This window comes from Hylobates moloch, unplaced genomic scaffold (genome assembly GCF_009828535.3).
Source record: "Hylobates moloch isolate HMO894 unplaced genomic scaffold, HMol_V3 SCAFFOLD_11, whole genome shotgun sequence".
NCBI classification, from domain to species: Eukaryota; Metazoa; Chordata; class Mammalia; order Primates; family Hylobatidae; genus Hylobates; species Hylobates moloch.
This window is the reverse complement of record NW_026652286.1, coordinates 60,828,768-60,856,332: the sequence shown is the minus strand read 5'-3', so window position 1 is coordinate 60,856,332 and position 27,565 is coordinate 60,828,768. Positions and strand designations below refer to the sequence as shown.

Genomic DNA, 27,565 nt, shown 5'->3' with positions numbered 1-27,565 from the left:
AGTAGAAAGGGAGGGAATTATTCCAGTCAGCACACTTTATTATTTAAATTCACATGCTGTGTTTTTCCACTCTTATTCATGTGCAGTATGACCGGAAGTCATATTTTTCAAAGCTATTTCCTACAAATGTGCATCTGTGATCACATTTCCCTTTAGTACTCTGCAGTACTATTAAATCATTCTTTACGTCTTAATTATAAATCTTTGAACACAATTTCAAATTCCCCTATAAAATATAACCAATTAAAAAAACAAAAATAAAAACTATAGCTCTGAATTTTCAGCTCTGTGAAGGAATTCTATTAAGGGAATCTAAAACGAGATGTGTAATAAACCTTGAAGGATGGGGAATAGGCTAGGTCCAATGACAAATGGATGGCTGTGAGTCTACTATGTAGCAAAGTTGGGAATGTCCCATGAGTGATCATTCAGAACATTTTCTATCCTAGAAAACTTTAGGAACCCAAGAAAAACAACTGATCAATCAGTGTCTCTGGCAGCAACTCTAAGGACACATAGCCCAGAATGAAAATCTTGCTGAAGGGTTTGAACCAATGAGATTTCTCAAGAGGAAGCATGGATTTATGTCAAGATAAAGCTATCAAATATTTATGCAACCACTAGCCCCACCTTGCCCATGCAGACATTGTTAATTAACCATGATTCTGTTTCCTACTAAATAGACTCAGGACTTCTTTCAGAGGAGTAATTGGCCAAATTGCCTCCCCTGATGTAGCAGAGATAAAATAAATAAATTAAATAAGCTAGTAGATAACCACAGAGTTTTAATCTCAGTCCCAGATAGTTAACATATCTAATTAAACTTCATATTGCCCCCTCTGAAAAATAGAGATAATGATATTTACCTCATTTTTTATTATGATGATTACATAAAATTCTGGGATAACACATGATACATAGTAGGCATTCCATAAATGTTAGTCTCTTCTTTTTTTTTTGATACTGACATAAAGAGGAATATGGCAGCTTCCTGTTGAGACAGTTACCAATAAAACTTGCCTAACACCTTGGATAAAGACTCTATTTTTATTGGAGAAAGCAATCATGCCATGTTTTGTTTCATGCTAAGGTAATGGTAAAAATCAATCAACTATAGAATATGCCTTCCTTGAAGAAAACTTAGGAACTTTTCTGTTTTGTTTTCTATCCTAAAGTAAAAAAAAGAAAAACAAAAGTTACAATTAACAGCCTCCTTAAGAAAAGTACATCTATCTGACCTTCATAGTTGGATGGCACTTTTTAAAGAATGACTTTACTGGTTGCTGTCTCATTCTTTCCTCTATACATACTTCCCAGATCCAATGAATTACTCAAAGTTAGATTAATCAGTCATAAAAAATGTCCCAAATGACTAGTCAGCATGAGGAATATTTCTTTTTCTTTGAGATGGAGTCTCACTCTGTCACCCAGGCTGGAGTGCAGTGGTGCAATCTTGGCTCACTGCAACCTCCATCTCCTGGGTTCAAGCGATTCTCCTGCCTCAGCCTCCTGAGTAGCTGGGACTACAGGCCCCTGCCACCATGCCCAGCTAATTTTTGTATTTTTAGTAAAGATGGGGTTTCACCATATTGGCCAGGCTTTTCTTGAACTCCTGACCTTGTGATCCGCCTGCCTCGGCCTCTCAAAGTGCTGGGATTACAGGCGTGAGTCACCGCACCCACCCACGAGGAATATTTCTAATGTGAAACATGTCACATCCCTAGGCAGAAGTAAGTTTTTGAGCTGCTTATCTAGTTTTGCCCTCTTTGGGTTCCAGAAACTAGACTCAAATTCAAGTGTAGTGAACTGATTTTAGACTTCTGTCTAAAACAGTACATAATAGTTCTGTAACTTGGGACTTCTGAAGGCAACACAAAAGTTTTTTGAGAACGACTTATCTATGCACTAGAATTAGAATTCTAAATTTAATTGTATAGAAAATATATTAATTTGTAAAATGCTATTATTAACCACATGAGTGAGGCACTATGCTCAATACTGAGGACCCATTTGTGTGCAAAAGAGACAAACTCCCTATCATCAGGGTGCTTCTAGTCAAGTAGAGAAGACAGACCTTAATGATATAATCAATCAAACTCCCCCACCACAAATTAGATTATAAATACAGTAAGTGCTACAGAGAGAAATTAGTTTCCTCAGTGTCTCACATCACACACAGACACCCATCACTTCAAATTCTCTGAATTATGGAAGTGATGAAAAATTTTAGCTCAGGCTAAGTAAAGAAAAAATATTAAAGGATCAGGGATATGAACACTACAGAAAGAATTCTGATTCTGTATCACCCTGCAATCCCAGTTCAACATCCATGAGATCCAAATCCAGAGAGGTAAAGAAAGAAGGAAAGGCAGAAAGATGGCTTATTGGTTAAATAGATGGAAAGCAAGCATGATATTGTTAGTCACCGGTCAACATCTTGTGCTCTGGGCAGATCTGTTGCTCACATATCAAAGGGGAAACCCACAACAGTCCTTTGTCAGTTCTGTATCCCCATATTAGTTTAACATATCAGTTTTTAATAATCTATCTTATATCTTCCTTCTCAGTGTATACCTGAAATGACCTAACCAGCAGCTGAGAGCACATACATCTTATTCTCAGAGATTCTAAATAGCAACTTCCTTTATCCAAAATATACAGGAATTTAGGAGCTTGGTAAAGAACTCCTGTTCATCCCAATTTACAGAACATCAGGCATCTCTCCCTGAAGAGACACTTGGAACAGGGTTTGAAAAATGCAGCAGTCTAGAAACTAGTAACTACAGGAATATTAATACTGCAAAACTAACAAACACTAAGCATGAGTACCAGCTGTGAATGAGCAGTCACACCATTTTTAGGGGTCCAGAAAATCAGTAGATCATCCATTCTGCTATTAGACTTATGGGAAACACATTAGTGAAGTAATAGAATGAATGTGGACAGTATAGTTTTGGCAGCTCACTTTCCCTCTTTAAAAAAAGAAAAACTTGTCTTTTCAATGTATGTTAGTTCAAGCTATGAAAAGATGGATTATACAAGAGAAGCACAGACTTATGAATCAAGTATAAAAGGGAAAAAAATGAAAAGAGAATAGCTACCTAAATAGACGTTATCAGAAAATGGACCACAGTTTTCTAATCCATGTTTCATCTGCATTTCTAGAAAATAATATAATATTGTGCATTTTCTGAGAACCAGAGAAGTGGCAATATGCATGTTAGGAAGGAATTTCACTGACATGATCAAGATTATTTAATTTAAAATATAATAACATGCTAAATTGATTAAATTCATAATAAAACTATACATTATATGCGCTTTAGACTCTTAGGTAACCTCTACATACACTTTCAGTAACTTACCATTACAGTAAGGATGAAACAGGGATAAAAAATAAAACCATTGATGGAAAAATGCCCAGTGATCAGAAGAAAATAAGGAAGTTAGGAACAATAACTACACAGATATTTGTATAACAGTGTACATAGTAAGGGTAGTTATCACTGAGAATTTAAATTTATATCATAATAAGGTTAGCATTATTTCAAGATTCTGAGATTTGGTAGACCTCGTTTCAGGTTAGAAAGTATAATATCCCTTATTCAAAAGAAATAAATCTAATACTAGTGAAGAGAAAAAAACATATAATTATCTAATGTCAGAAGAGATATCTGTGAACCTGAAGCTTGAAGCTTTGTGCAAGCTATTTGGGTAAGAATTTTAAAAAGTGAAACAGAACTGATATCGTTAGAGGAGACTGTGGTGGGCCATCCAATTAACACTTTCCTTTGGCTTCTGATACACTTCCTTCCTTCTGTCTGATGTTACGTCTTCCCTGACGTATTCTGTCCCTCTCTCATTCATTAGTATTGGTGTTACACCAGACTGCCAGGCTCTGTTCTCATCCACATCTAAGAATTTCCTCGTTGGTTATGTTTATTTCCATGTCTCTGATTTTCAGCTTCTATAAACAGATGATTCCTAAAGCTGTAACTTCCACACTGACAGCTTTTCAAAGCTCACTAGGTCAGACCCAGTACAAACAGCATGCTCAAACTGGAACTAGATATCATTCCCATGAAATGTGACCCTTTGCTTCCTAAGCCCTCATCTTAGTTAACAGTATTACTATCAGCTACAAAGCCTTTCTTGATTCTTCTATCTTCTTCATAATTTCTTTCAATTCCAGTTCTGAAATGTCTTTACCAACTAATTGTTTTCTCTAGTACAGTGACTTAGTTTTTGTCTTTATCATCCCTGTCTCCTTGTGATAGTCTTCTGACTGGTTTCTTCATTTCCAGTCTTCACTTGCCATCACAACCTCCTGCCTTTTCAATCTATCTCCCCACCGCCACCACCAGTGCTGCCCTTGAGATGATATATTTTATAAAAAGCCTTAATTAAGGTTAGGATGATTACATCTTGGAGTTATCACATAAGGCATTTGCACAATGGGTAAGAATTTGGCTTGATAATCTCTAAGGTTAAATTGCAAACCAAGCACCAAAGACTAATAGAGCATTACTGAAGTTGCTTATTCAAAATAAAGATTCCTTTGCCCCACCACAATGTACTGACTCAAAATCTTCTGAGTTTAGACTCGTGAGTTACAGTTTTGTAGGCTTCCCAAGTGATTGTGATACACATCCAATTTTTGGAAACTCTAAGATCTTATTCAATTATAAGATTCAGTGATTATAACCCTTTAATCAGAGTCCAATTTTCTATTCTTAGAGAATAGTTACAACAGTATTTTTTGCAATGAAGGCATCAAACTAAATGTAAGACTTTCTAAATGGTTTACATTAAATAAAAGAAACATTCATTTAAATACATAAATTCTGAAAAATTTGTGAAAATAATTACATCACGTTAGAGGCAAGCCTCATGTACATTTTTAACACATATATCTAATGAGTTTTCTTTAGTTTCACACAGATGTTAATAAGCTGAACATGAAGAGTTCAAAAATATAACTGATAAAAAAGTAGTAAATGTTATTCTATGCAAAGTATTTAGAAATTAAACTGTTAATTACATTAAGATGAAAACAATTAAGATTTAGCAGAACAGTAGGAAAAAATGGGGTAAAACTAAAGTGTTTAATTACTTTTTCCAGCTCATTCTTTTAGGTAATGAAAAGATTCCTGCCCTATATACAAACATAACGTTTCCTATATAAGTAAATTGCTATGGACGTTAGCAGCATATGACCTAGCAATAGAAACAGACCTCTATATATTTAATAAATTTTATTATCAAATCATTGCTATAAATGAACTATTATAAAATAATAAATATAGGAATGGGATAGGTACAGTGGCTCATGCCTGTAATCCCAGAACTTTGAGAGGCCGAGGCAGGTGGATCACTCAAAGCAAGGAGTTCGACCAGCCTGGCCAACATGGTGAAATCCCGTCTCTACTAAATATACAAAAAAATTAGCTGGGCATGCCTGTAATCCCAGCTACTCAGGCAGCTGAGGCACAAGGATCGCTTGAACTCTGGAGGCAGAGGTTGCAGTGAGCCAAGATCACACCACTGCACTCTAGCCTGGGTGACAAAGCGAGACTATGTCTCAAAAAAAAAAAAAAAAAAAAAAAAAAAAAAAAATATATATATATATATATATATATATGATTGATACTTTCTTTTGTAAAATAGCCTCTCCAAGGAGCAAATTTGTAAATATAAGCCTAAACTCTATGCCGTACTGAAGTATCAGAGGTTGAATTCCAACTATATAGGAAGCACATGGGAACATAGATGACTAGAAATATGGATATAGGTATATTAATTAGCAATGAGATATGTATTTTTATAATGAATGAGGTCATATAACACAACTGTTTTGTATTTAGTTATATTTAGTCTGAGCTATCCACAATTTTTTAAAATTTAAAGCCCTTTGTTTCAATATTAAATGCACAATTATTTAGAGTAAGAATACATTTTCCCATAGAAACATTTTGCAAAGTGTGCTGAGAATCCCAGGCTAGCTCATAACTCCTATTAAATCCATTATGACTTTAATTATAGTACTAATAGTACTATCTGAAATGCGAGATCTTAAAGCAAAACAGCAGCAGAGCAGAAATAAGGGGAAGAATAATTCCCTTCCCTTCCCTTTCCCCTTCCCCTTCCCCTTCTCTTTCCCTTCTTTCTTCCCTTCCCTCTTCCTTTCCCTTCCCTTTCTACAACGAAGCTACCCTTAGGCATATTTTGAAACAACTACATGCTTCCTTGCTGTCATTACTTACTGTTGCCTCCCCTACCTCCCAGTAACCATTGATATTCAAAGCCACTGACTGCAACGCCCTTGATCATGGGATAGGACAAGTTAATAGGAAAACTTTACTCCTTATTAATGAGGATTTGTTTTCCCTGCATATATCAAGAAAATAAATAAATAAAGGAAGCTTAAACAAGATGTGGATATGCATATTCCACAGGTAGTGGGGGGTCCATGGTTCTCAGGGAGTGGAGACCCCTCTATTTTTCTCTTCCAAACCCAGAACACATTTTCTGTCCTTCAAGTTACCTTAAAGTCCAAAACAACTGCTGGAGCTCTAGCTATCATGTTTATATGTCAGGCAGCAGAAGAATAAAGAAGGGAAAAAGGTTACTTTCTACCATGAGTCATTTTCCTTTCAGGAATCCTCTGTGTACATGTTATTGGCTAAAACCTATTCATATGCCACATTTCACAGCAATGGTTGATGAAAAATGTAGTATTGTAACTGATGCCTTTACCATCCCAAATGAAATTAGAAGTCTATTGCTGAGAATGAAGGGGAGAATAGATATTGACATGCAATTAGTCATTTCTGCTACATTCCTCAAATGCCCAATGCTCCAGATTACTTGCCTCCTTTCCTACTTACTCAGTGAAGCTGTCTCAAGTCTATTTTCTTTAAAAGTCTAACTGACAAGAATGATCCTCCTAGAACAATGGTTCTCAACTTTGGTTGCACATTAGAAGCACTTACAGTATTGTTAAAAAATCCTGATGCCCATGTCACGCTCAGACAAATTAAGTGAGAAGCTCAACCAATGGGACACCCAGGTCTCAGGATTTTATATATGTGTGTAAATATGTATATATATAGTCTTGGTGATTCTAGTGTGTAGCCAACTTTGAAAACCACTGTCCTAAAAAATTGTAAAAGACAGATAATCCAAATGATGCTATATTCTGTCACTATTTTTCTGCTATATAACCAAGGAATAATTTAAAAATTCCATGTCATAAATAAGGAATAAGGAATGATTTTGAGAGTGGTGCACTTCCCTTGCCTGCCAATTGTTTGCCTTTGGGGTCAGTTTTCTTATAAAAATAAACATCCTCCTTTTTTTAACAGAATCTTCTAAAACATCTAAACCACAAGATTCTCTGAAAATTCCAACTCTTCTTTAGTAGTGTTGGTCATATTTCATACCTTTTTCACTTTTCACACACTCCCACATCCATTCAAACAATCTATATGGCTCTAAAATTAGTCTTAAATGTGTCCACAACTTTATCTCATCCAAAACCCACATAGAAACCAAAGAAATGTTTAAAACACACACACACACACACACACGCACACGCACACACAAATCTGAGCCTGTCATTGCTCTACATAGATCCTTAGAATAACTTCCTACTGATCTAGGACTCTCTAACCTGCAAGATCCCCTTCCTGCTTACCTCCCAGCCTCATCTTAGGCCACTTGTTACACTATCATACAGTGGCTTCCTTTCATGCCTCTCTTCCTTACAGTTAATGTAGTTTAACTGTAAGTTTGACAAGCCCATGAAATCCCCAACTCCATCAAACCAACACATTTATTTGCTAATTCCTATTGTAGGAGGCCTTTGCTGCTTCCAGAGACTGCTTAGAACCCATGTTATACCTCTTCATGGCCCTTATCACAGTTATAATTGTTTAAAATACCACTGATTATTTTTTTATGAGGGCAAGAAACATGTTCTGCATTATTTTGTTTCAGAACCTAGAATAGTTCATATCACAGACCATGTATGTGTTCAGTAATATCATCATTAAAATTTTCTGAATGAATACATGAAACAATGAGTAGCATGAGATTCTGAAATTAGAAAGGTAGATGGGGAACAAACTGAAATGATCATAAACAGCTGCTTGTAACTTAGGGATATGTGACCCAAGTCAACATCTCTCCCTCCTTTACAATATGTGTTTGTGTCTCTGCAGGTTGTGATTTGATCCCAGTACAGTATCTTCGATGGGGTGACCCTGAACCCATTGCAGCTGTGGTGTTTGCCTGCCTTGGCCTCCTGGCCACCCTGTTTGTTACTGTAGTCTTCATCATTTACCGTGATACACCAGTAGTCAAGTCCTCAAGCAGGGAACTCTGCTACATTATCCTTGCTGGCATCTGCCTGGGCTACTTATGTACCTTCTGCCTCATTGCGAAGCCCAAACAGATTTACTGCTACCTTCAGAGAATTGGCATTGGTCTCTCCCCAGCCATGAGCTACTCAGCCCTTGTAACAAAGACCAACCGTATTGCAAGGATCCTGGCTGGCAGCAAGAAGAAGATCTGTACCAAAAAGCCCAGATTCATGAGTGCCTGTGCCCAGCTAGTGATTGCTTTCATTCTCATATGCATCCAGTTGGGCATCATCGTTGCCCTCTTTATAATGGAGCCTCCTGACATAATGCATGACTACCCAAGCATTCGAGAAGTCTACCTGATCTGTAACACCACCAACCTAGGAGTTGTCACTCCACTTGGATACAATGGATTGTTGATTTTGAGCTGCACATTCTATGCGTTCAAGACCAGAAATGTTCCAGCTAACTTCAACGAGGCCAAGTATATCGCCTTCACAATGTACACGACCTGCATTATATGGCTAGCTTTTGTGCCAATCTACTTTGGCAGCAACTACAAAATCATCACCATGTGTTTCTCAGTCAGCCTCAGTGCCACAGTGGCCCTAGGCTGCATGTTTGTGCCGAAGGTGTACATCATCCTGGCCAAACCAGAGAGAAACGTGCGCAGCGCCTTCACCACATCTACCGTGGTGCGCATGCATGTAGGGGATGGCAAGTCATCCTCCGCAGCCAGCAGATCCAGCAGCCTAGTCAACCTGTGGAAGAGAAGGGGCTCCTCTGGGGAAACCTTAAGGTAAAAGTTGTGGGGGCTTAGAGGGGCGCTGGCCCCTAAAACTGGAGCAGAGGCATGTGTTTCCTGGGTCTTTTAAATGGTAGAAATCCGAGTAAATGAAACCATGTGAGGCAGGGTGACTTACGGCATGGACCTTCTCATAAAATTGTATTTATGGGGTTAATGGGATGTGGGTCCAATTACGTAGGCCAAGTCTAGAAACATGGAAGTTAAAAATCTCTAATAAAGCAGAGTTACAGCATATGGGGAGTGAGGTTGAGAGGGCAGACAGAGCAGAGTTAGCTCACAAAGCCACGGCAAGGACCCTCAAGTTCTGAGGGAACAGAGTGACATTGTGGGTTAAATTCTAGTTCACCAGAACAGAGTAAAAATATATTACTAACAAAGATTATACTGAGAGCAAAATGACAAGAACTCGACACATCAGACTGCACTTGCACGTGCCTAAACCTTATTCAAGCCAGAAAAGTGCTTAAATGCCCATCCAATAGAGGCACAAGAGTGTAGGATTTGTATTTTAGTTCTTAATGGGCAAGATGAAATCTTTGGGAGATGTCTAAGCAACTGAAAAGGGCAAAACAACAAAGTGACTTTGCACATAAAAACAACCAGTCAGTTTCCCAATTCTTTGTTGCCTATAGCCTCGTCCCACTCCAAGTTCAGTATCGCAGGTAGTAGTTATTCGATCATTTCAATCCGAAAAGAATCTAAAGCCAAAAGCCAGTGATTTCCCCCCATGTAAGGAACTTCCTTATGTGATAAATGATCCCAACGCACTTCAAAAGACAAGATCATGTTATCAGTGGCTTGGGAAAAATGTTGAAGTACCAAAAAGGCAACACCGATTATTGATAATTGGGACTAAGTATCACCTCTATTTAAGAAGTACACATCAAAAGAACTGGTCAAGAAATCAGCCCTGCTAACTCTTCTGAAATTTAATAGTATTTCTAAAACCTAGATAAATTAATGGAAGATATGTAGCTTTCAAATGGAAGCTACATATCTAAATAACATTGCTTGAACTATTCTCCTATACCATCACTTAGCCTGCAGGGAAGTCCTACTTTTCTATCAGCCCTAAATCTTCAAAGCATGACTTATTATGATGGTAAAGATACTATGTCTGCTGAGGTTTGAAAATAACTCAGAGGATAGTTGAATTTTATCCACAAGGTCCAATTTGTTTACATTATTAATTTGTACTCTTACCTCTTTCAACTCTTTTCTACTTGTTTTACACTTCTCATCTCTTTCCACGTACATTGTACAAGACGTTCAATTAAACTGTAATTCATGTCTCCTTTTTCAATAAATCCTGGCAATGTCATGGTCTGTACACAGCAGGCCTTTCATATATCTAACCTGCTGGCCTATTTTCCATCTGCCTTCCTGACTCCTCTATGAACCATTCTTTTTCTGAAATTTCTGCAAGATCAGCCTTTCCTTTTGGCTAAGAACATTTATTTTTCAAACTTTTGTTTTATCAGCTTTTCTTCAAGTCCTATCTGTAAACAGAATCTCCCAGGAAAGCCTGGTATATAAAACAAGCATATTGATGGAGGGAGGGAATTGGGAGTCTATGTCTGAACACCTAAAAAGCTCACTAGAGACAGCCCCTTAGGGAGACAGCATGGAGAGGTGGCAGAAAACACTGACTGCCTAGCCAGATTGCTTTGGGTTTGAACAACAGCAGTGCTACTTCGTCTCTCTGCACCTTATTTCTACCATCTGACAAACTGGATTGTAAAAAGTGAAAGAGATAATATGTGTAATGGCTGGCACATAGTAGGCACTTTATTGAAGGTAGCACAGTATAGTGCTAGAGAGCACTGGGATTAAATACTGGCAGCATCACTTAACAGGTGCAGAACCTTAGGCAAATTCACTTAACCTCTCTATGCCTTGATTTCTTCCTCCGAAAAAATGGAGATAAGAAATGCATACTTCATAGACTGGTTGTGAGGACTGAATAAGTTAACATGTGTATAGGGTCTGCCACATAGTAAGCCCTTCTTAAGTGTTTGCTGTTTGATTAACTAAGTTAACCATTGTCAGTCTTCTTTTACTCACGAAAGTTACTGTACCAAATACACAATCTGGATGATCTTAATAACAAAGACAGCACTATAAACGGCAGCACAAACCTATGGAGACATTGATTATACAGTCTGAGTTTTCCAGGGCATCTCGATCTTTATGTTGTCCGGCTCCTTGCCATTCTGTATAGCACATCCTATGTTCCAATTTAAGCAGAGCAAGCTCCTTAAGGGTGGAGGCCTTCTTTACCTTGCTCATCACTATGCCTCCGATACCTGCCTGTACCTTGAAGGGTGCTTGGCACGTAGAATATGCTCAATAATGATTTTTGGTATGTTTGTTGAATGAATTTGGGATGGTATTAATGTGGTAGGTACTTTTTTGCTTGTCTTCAAAAGTGCACACTCTTACTCCCTAGTTGTCCTATTAACTTTTATAAGATTAAGACAACAGTGTCCTGTATTACAGATCTCTCTCTCACTCCTGTGGTCATCAGTCTCTGCTCAAGAACTGGATCACTGATCCCTTGCTTTACTATAGTTATAATGTTTCTCTAGTAACATTCAATAAATATTTTCAACTGTTTTGTTTCTAATTTAATAAACAAAGGGACAAACAAAAGCAACAAATTTTACTGATAGTGCCAACCACTAGAAAATGGAAATTCTAAAGATTTTTGTTGCAATGTTTTAACTTGTTTTCCCTACAGGGCCATGTAGTTTTTTACAATTTTGAAATCTGTGCATTTGGATGTTAGAATCTGAAAGAGGGAAAGGAGAGATCTTTGGCAAGTGTTTGGTCTTCTTTCTGCAATCTTGGCAAATCTTGATCTGTCTATGTGATTATAGCTGACACAGGCCATCGTCTGATTATATGGAGATTTCTTTTTTCGCCATCAACTGGAATATTCAAGCTAGAACCTGCTTTTGATATGGATAAAAAAAAGGGGCAGGGAAAGCTATAATTCTTTTGTATCACATGCATCTGATATCTGCGCTCCTTTTTAACCCACAGTCATTAGAAAGAGATGCAAACTAAAATTCCTTTCCTCTATAGCTTCCATGAGCTCCAAAACTAAATATTTCTTCTCTGTGACACAAAATCAAGATGTTTAGCATTATTTATTACACTGTAGGATATAGCTGGTTATGCAGGGATTCAGCTCCCATTTGATAATTAGTTTTATAGAAGCCAATGTATAACACGTGGTTCGCCACACTTTAGCTTAACTAATGGGAAACAAATAAATTCAAGTATTTCTAATATTTTTACATTTTCTTCTAAATCACTTCCATGAGTTGTGCTTCTCAGGCTTGAAAATTTTAATACGCCATTGAGCCCATCTCTTGGGATGTCATGTGGGCTTAAATAGGTAAATCAAGTCTCTGGATGTAGGTCTTTGGTGGAGAAGCATCTACCATGCTCGGCCCAGCCCTGTTCTGCTGTCCTCTGTCAGGTGTATGAAGAAACAGGCTGCTATAATCTGAGATTGGGTATGCCCTCTGTTTCTGGATGGGGTGTGTGTGTCCCTTCCACATGGAATGGCAGATGGTAAGGGCTCTCTGTCTTAAAGAGGATACTAATTGTATACCTCAAAATGAAGAATATAATAATATCTAAGATTATGGTAACTATGTCTCCAAAAGTTAGTACAGGCTCCTGGAAAGTTGTATGTACAGAAATGGAAAATGCAAAGGCAGCATACTAGTTTAGAGTTCTGGCTTTGGAACCACACCTGGATTTCAATTCAGCTATGAATTTGAATAAGGCACTTTAGTCTGTTTTCTCAACTGTAAAATCATAGATAATAATTCCTATTTTGACTAGTAAATGAGGTAATATGCATTAAGTGTTTAGTACCAGCACGTAGAAAGTATTCAATAAATGCTACCTCAACCTTTTAGAATTGTGTCTGCAAGTAGCAGAAAGCCTGTTTTCAAACACACACTTCGGGGTTCATTTTCCTCACGTTTTAAAACTTGTGGAGGGAGATTCCTTCGGGTGTTGGTTCAGTGATGCAAAGGCAAACACTTCTGCCATTCTCTAGGCCTTTTACTAATGGTTGTAATATAGTTGTCATTGTTCCATACATTGTATACTTTCATTAGGGAAAACAAAAGTCTTCTCAGAGTCCCATAAGAATTGCCCTTGTGTCTCACTGGCCCAAACTGTCTAATATAAGAGAATATGAGAAAGTGACATTTAGTCTCTTCAATCTCTATCATGGAAATGAAAAGAAAAAATGATGTGTCAGGTGTTTGTTAGATAATCCAGTGCATAGTGCCTAAAATGTTAGCACCTAGTATTCACAGTGGTAGTAGTCACAGAAGGAAGAGGAATAGAACAGAGAAGTGGGCAAAGAAGAGGAAGGACGTAAGATGAAGTGGAGCACAAAGTAGAAGACTGGAAAAAAGTTTCAAATCAAAGTAGTCCCCCGAAATGGTTCATTTATTACCTACCTACTATGTTCTGCCACCTTACAGAACTTTTCGTATGTATAACTAGTCTAACATTTCTAATTGTCACAAAACACTGCAAGTTGAAGCAACAATCCTCCCATTTTTCAGATGAGGAATTTGAGATCCTGCATGGTGAGAAGACTTGCCTATTGTCTCACGACTAATGAGTAATGGAGCAGTTTTTAAATTAAGGTCTTAGCTGATGATTACTAGAGCTGAGCATATGTGGACTGTTCTCTCTGGAAAATTAGTGTATTCTTTGAAAAATTAAATAGCTCCATGAAAAAGAAAGTATTTGGTCAAAAAGGTGAAAAACTCTATTCTCTTATTGGAGATAAACACTGAGAAGTCTTGCACTGTAGAAACCTATCATCTATTTGTTAACTCTTTCTATCATTTTGCAAACATATACACAAGACCATTTTTTCCCAAGTAAACCTCTTAACATTCTGAAGAACTGATGCTCCAAAGAACTTACTTCGGAAAGCATCATCATAGACCCAAGAGAAGACGTGTTTATGGGGCCCAAAGAGTAGTTCATATCTTTAGTGAGAAAGGGGCTAGACGAAGCAAATTTCCACCTCTCATCATGGAAAAAGAATCACTTTGAGCTCTCTGAGCACCTAAGGAGACAACAGAGGTAATTCTAACAGATCCAACAATTTTCTGTGAAGTTAAATTGGCTCAACCTAGAGCACAAATAGAAAAGTGCCCGGAATCAGTCATTCAATTCACTGAAATAGCAAAGGGAGATTTTTATTTAAATGGAAATGAGTCACTACAGATTTTTTTATATGGAAACATGCTATTTATGCCATCAATGTATAGAGGTCCCTGTGATTAACATTTTGGTTCTAGACACTAATTTCCAGCACAACATGGTGCAGCATCAAATCATTGTCAAGCAGATAATGCCAGGCTTCCGTTTAAGCCATTCACTTCAGCTGCAAATTGACAAATGAACACAAGGCCAGTTCTGACCTAAATAAAGCATTGAATCTGATGAATCTAAAGTTCTAGCTCTGCAAGATTCAGAATTTCTAGGCACATGGAACTGGGGTCCTAAAATGCAATGGGCCTTTCATGGCTAAATTGATGACAGAGACCTACAGCTCAGAGTTATAAATTTTCTCAGAAGGCAAAACCCTCCCTTGGGATTCTAGTCAGGTGGCAGAATCATTAGTGTTGCCTCCACCTTAACTGAAATTTAGAAACTGCCATTTGCCACTTCTGTTTTAATTAACTAATTAACTTTGCTTTAATTAGCATTGTCATGAGGGCCCACTTTGGCTGTCTGCTAAAGCAACTGCTGATCTCCCCACATTCATTGGCCAAATTACAATATGCCTAGAAAACTGGTTCATTTGTGTGAATTCCAGTATACCCCAATTGTTATCAGAGCTTTTACAATTTCCAATGGCTTATATTTCCTTCAGGCATTATTAGTCTGCATGAAGTGCTGTTCATGCTATTTCTCTTTCTTTAGAGTCCTCCACTTTTTCCTTCTATCTCTCCAGATCCTACTCATCTTCCAAGGCTAGGACACCTCAATGAGACCCTATCAGATTTACCCATCTCACAGATATTCCCTCATCTGGACTCTTGGAGCATTTATTATGTATACCACATATTTCACACATATCCCTCACCCTTTCTTCACTTGTTATTTATTCACAGACATTGACTGAGGACTGAGCAATACCACCACTGTGCTAGGCCCTCGGGATATAGAGTTTGTTTTGTGTACATATGTAACATTTTCATAACTATCTAATGCTATCTTCAGCGTATTTATATCTCCCTTGGTGCCTAGCACAGTGCTTGCCCAGCAGTGATTAATAAAGAGCATACAGAGGGACAGGTGGATTAGAGATCTGTTGGGCAGCACCTCATGGAGCTCACACTGCCTTCAGAGTGAAGAAGATTACTCACTTTGTTGATTTGATGGGCCAGATTTTATCTGATAATGCTTTGTTCTAAAAATATAAGAAAAAAATGCTTTCTTTCTAAAATCAACTTTTCTTTTTAAAATCAAGCTTCCATTGAATGCCTACTCAGCATCAGTAACTGTTCCAGATCCTAAGGATACAGAGATAGATAAAAAACAATCTTTGAGAAGCCCTCAGTCTCCCAGGGAAGGCAGGATTAGAAACAGTAAGTTCAATAAAGCAATACAGTGCCATGATAGGAGCCTATAGAGAAACAGAGGGACCCAAAGGTAGAAGTAGTAAATTCTGTCGGAAATTAGAAATAATGTTTAAAAGATACTAATTCAAACAAGAGAAACTAAGTGTTTTAAACCCTGTTTAGAAGCCTTCAGGGCTTCTCCACCCAGTAGGACAGGATAGAGCCAAATTTCTTTTGCATAAAAGGAAAGGCCCTTGCTAATCTGACTCCTTCACCCTTAGCTAGCCTTGCTTCTGGCCACCCCCTGCCTGACTTTCCACACTGATCCTTATATAATTTCCTTGCTCTAGGGCCTCTAGAGAGGCATCTACTGTGGTATGAAATACACCTACCCCATCTCACCCTCAACTCTCACTTGGCCAACTCATATTCATCTTAGATACCAATTCTGCTGGAAAGCCTCTCCTGGCCCTCTGAGACTGCATTAAGTTCCCCTCCTTATGATCCAAATGAGCCATGTGCTTCTCACTACAGAGCATTTATCATCCCACGTTAGAATTGTCTGTTTAATTGAAAGACTATTTTACACCATCATCTCTAGCCTCGCCACACACACACACACACACACACACTATACCATGAACTTATTAAAGAGAGGAGCTGTATCTTACTCATTTTCTGTATCATTTGCACCCTGCACAGTGCCAATCACATACTCAGTACTCAAAAAATGTTTGTTAAATGAATACATGGATAAATAACTAATGATGTCTGAGCTGCACTGGCATTTGCCAGTGAACAAGAAAAGGCTGAAGCTAGGGAGTAATTACATTTATTGAGCATTTGCTATGGGCCAGGCACTGCTCTAAACCCCTTAAATGTAATGAATCTTTTTATATCCACAACAATCTATGGGGTAGGCATTATTAGCTCATTTATTGTACACATGAGGAAACTGAGGCAAACAGAAGCTAATTGACTTCCCCATTCAGACAGTAAGTAGAAGAGGAAGGATTAGAATAAAAGGAAGCTAGCTTCATAGCCCACTGAGGTAACCGTTAAGCTATGTTCCCTATTCCAGCCCTTACGACAAACATGGCAGCCCTAACTGAGGAAAAACTGAGATTAATGAGTGAAGAGTAGAACTCCCCGCCAAGGAATTTCCTTGAAAACTGCTCCCTGCATCTTTATTGCACTGCACACTTTTGATTCCATCATATCCTGAATGAACCTAATTTGATTGTGAATAGAGTACACAAAAGCCTCTGAGATAAAATTTAAACCTCAAGAACTGCCTGAAATTTGGTGGTGATTTTCAAATATTTGCATAGATTTTGTTTATGAGAATAAAATCTGACTGACTTATTTTTATTACGTATAATATTTTTACAGGAATTGAGAAGGCTTACACTACTTTTTTGTATAATATTTTTAGTTACAAAGTTTTTATTATAAACTTTTATTATGAGCTCTTTATAAACCACATTTTTATTCAGCTTCTATTTACTAATTTTTCCCTCCAAGAAGTCCCATAAATTTAAAAAAACAGAACTTTATAAATATACTCTGAGAATTATGCTGTTTTGTTGTTGTGTTGTTTGTTGTATTTTTTATTTTTTATTTTTTTGAGATAGATTCTCACTCTATTGCCAGACTGTAGTACAGGGACATGATCTGGGCTCACTGCAACCTCCACCTCCCGATTTCAAGTGATTCTCCTGCCCCAGCCTCCCAAGTTGTGGGACTACAGGTGTGCACCACCACACCCAGCTAATTTTTGGATTATTAGAAGAGATGGCGTTTCACCATGTTGTCCAGGATGGTCTTGATCTCTTGACCTCGTGATCCACCTGCCAGTGGGTCAATGTTTCAAGTCATCTAACCCTTTCCTGCTCTCTCCCCTTGGAACAAAATTACAGGAGTGAGGCCTGTGAAATCTCAACAGCAGAAATTGCAACCCTTTTCCAAATCCCACCTATCCCTTAGCACAATGGCATTCAACAGGTGCTTATTTTGGATAATAACAATGAATGAGGAACTGCAGAAACACTGACTGGAATGACAGCTCCCAAAAGCAGTGAGAACAACAAGCTGGGACTGGCCATGGTTCGAATGTGGGACTGTATTTACAAACTCACGTGGCCATAAATCGCCAAGAGCTGAATCACAAACCCTGATATAGTTACTTTTCTTTGGACAGAGTGCCTAATCTGAAGTGAAATGAAATAGGCAAAGGATCCTTATGCTTCCCAGCTTGGTTCAGTCCAGTGTAATTCAACCAGAGTTTTTAGAATAATCATTATATACTGGGTACATTGCTGAGTTCTGGGAGAATAAAGATAAACAAGACACAAAGCCTGCCCTTTGGAGAAGCTCACAGAGTAGTGGGGGAGATCCATTCATACATAACTCAGTGTTTTAGAGTATGAAGTGATGAGGGAGAAAAATGCACAGAGAAATCAGAAGTCACTGAAGAGTAAACTGAGTCCAATTTGAAGGTTTCTGGAAAGGTGACACTTGAGTTGAATCTCAAAGGGATAGCATTAGGAGACATACCTAATGTAGGTGATGGGTTGATGGGTGCAGCAAACCACCATGGCACGTGTATACCTATGTAAAAAACCTGCATGTTCTGCACATGTACCCCAGAACTTAAAGTATATATATATAAAAAGTATGGTTAAGCCACGTGAAAACCGTGGAATACACCATACTGGGAAACAACAGGAACAACAGCCCAGAAGTATGAAACAACATGGTGTGTGCAGGGAATCACGAGCATGTAAAATGTGTGTCAGCAGATAACAGGAGATGAAGCTGACAGGGAAGGGGCAGAGGAGGATCTTCTATTGTTTCCTTATAAGCTTAGCCTCAAGGAGCCATCAGCCAACCACCTTCCAGCTCTCCCAATTTCCTTTCAGTTGCCTCTTTTCCCTTCTTAACACCCACTTTAGACATCCAGTTCCATAATACTCATGGCTACCTCCCCAGCATCAACCTGATTGCTCCACACACCATACGCAATCAAAATTTCCCCTCCTCTCTGCTAAAGAACAGATAAATTAATCTGTGCTATGATGATAAGGATTAATAATGGCTTGCTTCATCCTTTATGCAATAAACTCTTACTGAGCAACTACTTTATGACAGATACTGTGCTAAGTACTTTTGTCTGTTATCTCATTGGATCTTCACATAGTATTTTAAAATAGACACTATCATCGCCTATCCACATATAAAGAAAAATTAGTAACGGAAGCACATAGAGGCCTAATAGCCTTTAGTTAGTGAACTAATAGGTGGTAGAACCAAAATTTAGGATTCAAACGCAGGTCTGTATGTCTTCAAAGCTCTTTTTCATTCCAACATTGCTTTACTGGTGGAATTATTTTCTCAAGCATGTATCTCATTTTGTTCTTGTTACTGTTGATAAATAAGGTCATGATGAATGTATTTCTGCCACATATTTTGACACAGATTTTTAATCTCAGAGAAATAACCCTAAAGGCAACTTTTTTTTCTTTTTTTGGTATATAGACAAATCAGTATAAGTGACCCTGATGGAACAAGGTAGCAGTCAGTGTCTCTCATGTCATAACTTGACAGAAGTAGTGTGGTATAGGGAAGTGAGCCTGGTCAGCGAAGACATGCATTCTAATCCTGACTTTGACATTTACAAGCCAGGACCCTAGACTAAGCACTTAAATTCTCAGAGCCTCTAGAAAATAAGGACAAAAATATTCATTTCACTCTGTATTGTGTTCAAAGGGCCACTATGAACATCATACAGAATGTATCCCACAGGGCCATGCATGGTGACTCATGCCTGTAATCCCAGAACTTTGGGAGGCCGAGGCAGGCAGATCATGAGGTCAGGAGTTTAAGACCAGCCTGACCAACATGGTGAAACCCTGTCTCTACCAAAAATACAAAAATTAGCGGGGCGTGGTAGTGGGCACCTGTAATCCCAGCTACTTGGAAGGCTGAGGCAGGAGAATTGCTTAAACCCAGGAGGCGGAGATTGCAGTGAGCCAAGATTGTGCCATTGCACTCCAGCCTAGGTGACAGAGCAAGACTCCATCTAAAAAAAAAAAAAAAAAAAAAAAATTGTCCCACAGTTCAGATCCTTGAAATGTGAGTTTTCTTTTCACTAATCCTGGGGTCATCTCATGACCCCACCTAATAGACAGTCCTGGTGACAATCTAAGAGTAGGTTACATGACTTTATTCTTTAGAATGCTACTGACATGGAAATATTTGACTTCAGGAATCCTGCTTGAATTACTAGGAAATCATTGCTCTATCCTGGGGATCCATGGCCCTCCAAACTTTCATTACATCCTTCGGTGGCAAGTTAATAAGTTTCTGCTTAACTGCTTTTCTAGAAGTCAAACTTTCCTCAGGGTTTAAAGGTGGTTTGTGAGTTTTAGCCATTTCTCTCATTCCTGTTGTGGTTTGGCAGTGCATTTATGGTTAATCATAAAAAATATGATTTTTAACTAGGCCCAGAACATGTAGATCTATCTTTACTTAATTACATAGAAACTAAATGATAAATCACTGCAATAAATTTTATGCATCATATAATATTAAGCTGTATTTGGTGAGGCATGTGTGCGCTCATGTTTTTCACGTATATTTAGTCAAAAAATTTAAAAAAGCAATTGAAGAAAATAGTCACAGCATCTCTCAGGTGCATAAGGTTTCTGCCTAGCCTTGCTCTGTGGCATCACGACAGCACATTCTGGATAAAGAAGTTGCCAGAGTGCGTGACTCCCCCTCTGCTGAGTTAAAACAGCACAGCCAGAAATACAAACTAATAATGCTGTTTCTTTCATTTATTTATGTGACTTTTTAGTTTGAGAAAAAAGAGAGACCACAACTTGGTAAACAAACATAAATCTGTCATTGGCCATGCTCTTCCAAAACGAACAGTAACTGAAAAGCAAAAAGCATGGTGAATATAATGAGGCTCCCAGTGAAAAGAATAATTACAATCAGCATTTGTTAAGTAAGTCCCAGTCATGTGAGACACTTTTCCATGTGTTTTGCATACTACTATTTTATGGGGTAAGACTTCCCAACCCAGAGTTTCTGATTCAGTTGGTCTGGAGTAGGGCCAGAGAGATTGCTTTGCTAAGGAGCTTCCAAGTAATGATGACATTGCTGGGTTAGGAATCACAATATAGATTCACTTTGAGAACCATCAACTTACATATTCTAAGCTCACAACAGTGATATGAGTCAGATATTCTTAACTCTGTTTTAAAAGTGAGAAACTTGAAGCTGAGAGAGGTTAAGTGATCTAAGATTACATAGCTGGTAAGGGACACAAATGGTCCTGACATTCAAGGTTGTCTGAGTCCAAACAGCATGTTCTTTCCACAGTACCATGACTGGTAAGCTTTCAAGAGGATATGTCAAGTGGGTAATTGTTCCCTCCTTCCTGTTTGCTCCATATTCAAACTTTTGTTTTGCAGATTCATTAAAGTCTAGGACATTGCTGGCCCACCTGAGGGTAAGATAATAACACTGCTATTATAAGAGGCTTGCTATTGGTTGCGTTATTAAGCATACTCTCCATTCTGCCCATCTGGTAAATTCCATAGCAGTCTCAGAGATTATGCTAAAAGTCTTCATCCACCTTCTCCACTTCTGGTTGAGGGGAACAATTTTTCACCTCACTAGGAGCCAATGTCCAATCCAATGACTATTTGCCATTCCCCTACATTCAGGTCCAAACAAACAACTGCATCAGTGCCAGATGCAGGAACACAGTCAATTAACAGGGAATTCGAAAATAACTTGGGATACAAGTTGGCTAGTATCTCAGTATCACCATGTAGAATTGCTGTAAACACAAAAGCTAAATTAAACAAAAGAATCTTATTACATCTTCAATAGCATGAATAAAACAAGGGAAGTAATAGGATAGAATAATATCAACCTGGAAGTCCTCTTTAGTAGCCAGATGAGGGCCCCCAAACATGGTCACATGCTTTTCCCTGGAACCTGTGAATATGTTATCTTATATGGCAAAAGGGACTTGCAGGTTAAATTATGTTAAGGAAAGATGATCCTGGATTATCCAGTGGGCCCAGTGTGATCACAAAGATATTACAAGAGGGAAGCAGGGTGCCAGAGTCGGAGAAACATTTGAAAGTGCTACTCTGCTGACTTTGAATGTGGAGGAAGGGTATAGAAGCCAAGGAATGCAAGCAGCCTCTGGAAGCTGAAAAATACAAGGAAATGGATTGTCCCCTACAGCCTCCAGAAAGTAATGTAGCCCTACTGACACCATGATTTTAACTCAGTGAAAGCCATTTCAGCCTTCTGATCTCCAGAACTGTAAGATATTAAATTTCTTTTGCTTTAAAGCCACCAAATTTGTGGTCAACTTTTAAAGCAGCAATAGAAAACTAATACACCCTTCGTAAGATCTGGATCCCAGATGAATGATCCTTTCCTAACCACAACACTCCTTAAAAGGGAGACTATCTTGGATTAGGCAAAAGGAGAGGAGATTATGGTCTTCCCTACCCAAAACTCCTGTGAGGTTTCATGACATCTTACAAGGTTTTACTTAGGTCATACATATCACACAGAAAGTCACTGTATTTTCCCCCCAACATGCTTGTTCTACCAGAGATCATTGAGGACAAGAATATATTCATCCCTAGATTGGCTCTGAGTAGATACTCAGTAAATCACTATCGTAGTAATACAAGGTGTAAAAATGAGAGCAAGTCCTACCAATTCCCCCTACTTATATTCCTCAGGGATAAAGAAGGTCCTGTTGTGCTATACGATCCATCTTAATTTTCCCCTATGCTGTGGCCTGTTCACTTTACTCTGGATCTCACTGGAGTCTTTTTGTTTGTTTGTTTGTTTTTTGTTTTTTGTTTTTTTTTCTTTTTATTATACTTTAGGTTTTAGGGTAGGTGTGCACAATGTGCAGGTTTGTTACATATGTATCCATGTGCCATGTTGATTTCCTGCACCCATTAGCTCGTCATTTAGCATTAGGTATATCTCCTAATGCTGTCCCCACCCCCCCCCCCCCCCCACCCCACAACAGTACCCGGAATGTGATGTTCCCCTTCCTGTGTCCATGAGTTCTCATTGTTCAATTCCCACCTATGAGTGAGAACATGCGGTGTTTGGTTTTTTGTCCTTGCGATAGTTTACTGAGAATGATGTTTTCCAGTTTCATCCATGTCCCTACAAAGGACACGAACTCATCATTTTTTATGGCTGCATAGTATTCCATGGTGTATATGTGCCACATTTTCTTAATCCAGTCTATTGTTGTTGGACATTTGGGTTGGTTCCAAGTCTTTGCTATTGTGAATAGTGCCGCAATAAACATACGTGTGCATGTGTCTTTATAGCAGCATGATTTATACTCCTTTGGGTATATACCCAGTAATGGGATGGCTGGGTCAAATGGTATTTCTAGTTCTAGATCCCTGAGGAATCGCCACACTGACACTGGAGTCTTGATTAGAAGCTGAAGAGAGCGAGCAGGACCACACTTGGCCCATTAGTGAGAGTCAGGCACACCAGACAGTGTGCTCTGACTCAGGCAGACACATTATGACAATGCAGAAAAGGCACAGAAGGAACAGCAGAGGAAAATGAGAGGGAACAGGAACTCTGAGTGAACTGTGGACACATCTCTCAGGAACTATCTAGCCACTGGATACAACTGAGTGTGCAGCCTATTGCTGGAGAATGGACCAGGACAAAAGTAGACTTTTCTCCTCCATGCACAGAGCTAGGGCCTGCCGGCATAGCAAAATGAGAACCAAATGTTCTAGCCCAAATGGACTAGCAAGCACTTTTCCATTTCATTGATTAACTAATAAAAACACAAGAAAAATTGATTTCATCATTCACTCACAACAGAAGTCCAACTTCAGGACTTGTCTTAATCTAAAGAATGTTTAAAATATCTGATGGTACTTGAGAAAAACTGAGCAAATTGACTTTAGTGAAAAACTTAAAAAAAAAAAAGACACGTTAGCAGAATGCTAATGTGCTGAACTGGAGCTAAGCAGATGCAGACTTCTGATGTCTTGGCTGTCTTTTTCACCTTCAAACTCCAAATCCCTACATCAAAGCACATGTTATCTAATTTCCCCTTGGAAATTTTTAGAGGCTTTTGTTTAATTGCATTCACTGTACAGACACTGCTTTGTGACTGTATCCCCAGGGAGAATAGTGCCAGACAGACTATGAGTTGTGGGCTGAAAGGAGCAGAAAGCCTTTAAACTCCGGGGCATTTCTGACCATCCTCAGTAATGCTAGAGAAGAATCAGACCTTGTGTGTCAACAGTCTATGGACTCTTTCCTCCTCCTTTTCTTCTCCCCTCAACCCCTAACCTGGCCCCCAGCGGTCAGCCGACCAGGTCCCTTTCCTGGCCAGTAGGTGGCAGGCAAAGTTCTTTGGGCAACTCCAGCGAGAGAACTTTTCTGCCCAAGATGCACTCAGCTTGTGTAGCAATAATCAAGGACTACCACTGTGGGTTTGCACAGAGAGCTCAATGTAAGCAGCAGAGACAAACTTTTGCAGATGCAATGGTAAGAGTAGAGGTGCTGATTCCCAGATGGACCAACCGAAGAAGATTCCTAATACAAACTTCTAAATTTATTTCCTTGGTTTGCTGATTATCATTGATATCACATTTCCATATCCATAAAAATGATATAACAGTCCAGCCACGATGGCTTATGCTTGCAATCCTAGCATGTTGGGAGCCCAACGTGAAAGAATCACTTGGGGCCAGGAGTTCAAGACCGGCCTGGATGACATAGCAAGACCCCATCGCTACAAAAAAATTAAAATAGCTAGATGTGGTGACAGACAGCTATCGTACCAGTTACTCAGGAGGCTGAGGTGGGAGGATCACTTGAGCCCAGGAGTTTGAGGCAACAGTGAGCTATGGTCATGCCACTGCACTCCAGCCTAGGCAACAAAGATCCTGACTCAAAAAAAAAAAAAAAAAAAAAAAAAAGATGTGACATTTAAAAGTTGGAAAAAATGAGCTGTAGCTGTTTCCTAGAATGTTGATGCTAGATTTTAAAAACATATACCTCACATACTATAGAAGGAGCCTTGCCTAAATATCCTCCTACCAGTCACTTTTGACAGTGAAAATGCCTTTACAATTCATGAGTTCTGCTTCCAATGTTAATTCTTCAGAGTCAAACTACCATGATCTTCCATTGATTGGTGATGTACCATGTGCCCATGTGTACTCTCTGTTTAATCTAATTCACTTCTTACAATAACCCTGTAAGAAAAGTTTATTAGACCCCTATACTGATGAGGACACTGAAGTGTGGAGAGGGAAAGAAACTTGCCCAAGGCAGTGAATAGCTAAACTAAGGTTTGAATTCAACTGTTGAGGTTAAGAACTTTAGCTCTAAAATATACTAAAATGTATCAATTTCTCTAAAGCTTGACCTTCTGAATAAGAATCGAATCTGCCTTGTCACGTGCTTACTCATCCCATTTCTGGAGGGGAAAAAAAGAATTGTGAAAGGGCACATAGCCTTTTACTATCAGGGAAAATTAATATGTCAGGGTCTGCAACATTTTATACCTAAGTAAGTGCTCAATGCAAGTATCAAGAGGTTGAGGTCTGTTGGTGGGAGGTAGATGAGAAAAGAGACCAAGAATGAAGTCAGACTGTTTTTGCAACTATCACAGGATTTAAAGTCAAGTTCTTGGACATTCCAGCTAAAGTCTAAATAGGCAGAACCCACAGAAGGGAAAGTGGAGTGTAGGATGTGGAAAGGGGATGATAGGGGCTAATGATAACTTTCAATGAGCATTTATGATGTAGCAGATACTACTGTCAGTACCACATAGACATTCATTGAACCACTAAAACAACCCCATGAGACAGGTAACATTACTATTCCCACTTTATAAATAAGGAAATTGAGATGTGAAATTGAGACTGAGAGTAACATTGAACCACTAAAACAACCCCATGAGACAGGTAACACTACTATTCCCACTTTATAAATAAGGAAATTGAGACATGAAATTGAGACTGAGAGTAACAGGTACTACTGTCAATACCACATAGATATTCACTGAACCATTAAAACAACCCCATGAGACCGGTAACATTAGTATCCCCATTTTATAAATAAGGAAGTTGAGACATGTGAGGTTAAATTGCCCAAGGACAAACAGCTGGAAAGGATTGGACTTTAAATTCAAATCTAAGCAGTTTGTTTCTAGAGTCCATTAGCTTAGCTACCAGAAATTATAAACACTAAGATTGTATTTGAAAGACTGGTAAATAATTTGTAGGAATCAATTAAATGTCAGTATTGAGAAAGACATTTGGGATATTATCATCATTACAACTTGATTTCAGTTAGGAATCTTCCAATTTAAGCCTCTTGATAAACTGAATAAATGACTATCCATTTCCCTGTTTTCTTTTTTTATTACCCCACTCCCTTATCAGTTTCTCTTTTGGAAGATATAAAGCCACTGTCTGAAGTACTCCTCTGTATTATAATCCAGTCAACGTCTGAAGACAATATGGTTTGGTCATGAAAGCAAGTGTACACAAGAAGCACACTTAAGTTTCTTAGCTGAAATGTCTACATAATGCAAGCAGGGCTGACTTGAACTAAATTGGTACAAGGAGTTGGATGTGTGTCCTAAAGACAGATTCAGATGAAGTACATGGTTTTGTTTTATCAGTTTTATTTTTATTTCCTTTCTTCAAATGAAGACTACTTCTAAAGTTGTTGTGGAACATATATTTTAGAAAGTGGTCAAGTACAGTTGAATTTCATCAGCTATTCTTAAGCACCTACCTAGTAGAAATACTTAAGTCAATTTTTAGAATTAAGTGTACTTGACAATCTGGATAATTTAAATGTTTAAATCAGATCATCAGAAGAAAATACTGTTTTGACCAAGAAATTAAGTGATGATTTTATCATCACTTCTCCAGACCTTGATTGAAGTTTCTTCTTCTTCTTCTATTTCCTCTCTGGATAAAAGCTGTAACTTCAACTAATTTCCCAAACCTGTGTCATCCTTAACATTTTACTTGCTCTGACCCTTCACATCCAACCAGTCATTTCTCCTACTAATTTTACCTTATCTTTTGCATTTTCACTGATATCTTCGTGGATGAGGTCTTCATAACCTATTGTCTGAACTGCTGACATAATGTTCTAAATCTCTCTTATTGATCCACCACCCTGTCTCAGCAGCTACCAGAGTAATCTTCCTAAAGTGAAAATGTAATCACATTATTCAATACTCAAATTGATTTCAGGGGGTATACATGCCTTACAATATAAAAATCTAAAACTCTTTCACATGGCTCACAGAGCCTTAATGACCTGGCCCTCAATGACTTGGCCTTCCCAACCTCGGATCCAGCCACCAGTCTGCTACATCAAGCCCCTAGAGCTCCCACCACCAGTGTGCCTCCAACCAACCTCCGAACACATACCATAACACGGTACCAAAGTGCATATAGTTCCCAATTACAACAATCCTTGGACATTTCTTTTGTTGTTGTTGTTTGTTTTTTGGGGGGTTGGGGTTTGGTTTGTTTCCTTTTGTTTGGGTTTTTTTCTTTCTTTCTTTGAGACAGAGTATGGCTCTGTTGCCCAGGCTGGAGTGCAGTGGCATAAACAACATCCATGGCCTGGGCTAAAGTGATCCTCCCAAGTAAATGGAACCACAGGTGCATGCCACTACACCTGGCTAATTTTTGTATTTTTTGTAG

The 27,565-nt window shown here is 38.5% G+C and overlaps 1 protein-coding gene across 4 annotated transcripts in view; it reads left to right on the top strand.

Moving 5' to 3' along the window:
- Positions 1 to 27,565, top strand: part of GRM5 (glutamate metabotropic receptor 5) — a 578,520-nt gene that overhangs the window by 503,550 nt on the left and 47,405 nt on the right. For all 4 annotated transcript variants that reach the window (XM_032167126.2, XM_032167124.2, XM_032167127.2 and 1 more), the window contains exon 8: positions 8,223 to 9,162. In XM_032167126.2, coding sequence (XP_032023017.1) covers positions 8,223 to 9,162 — 940 coding nt within the window. The remainder of the gene's footprint in view (positions 1 to 8,222; positions 9,163 to 27,565) is intronic.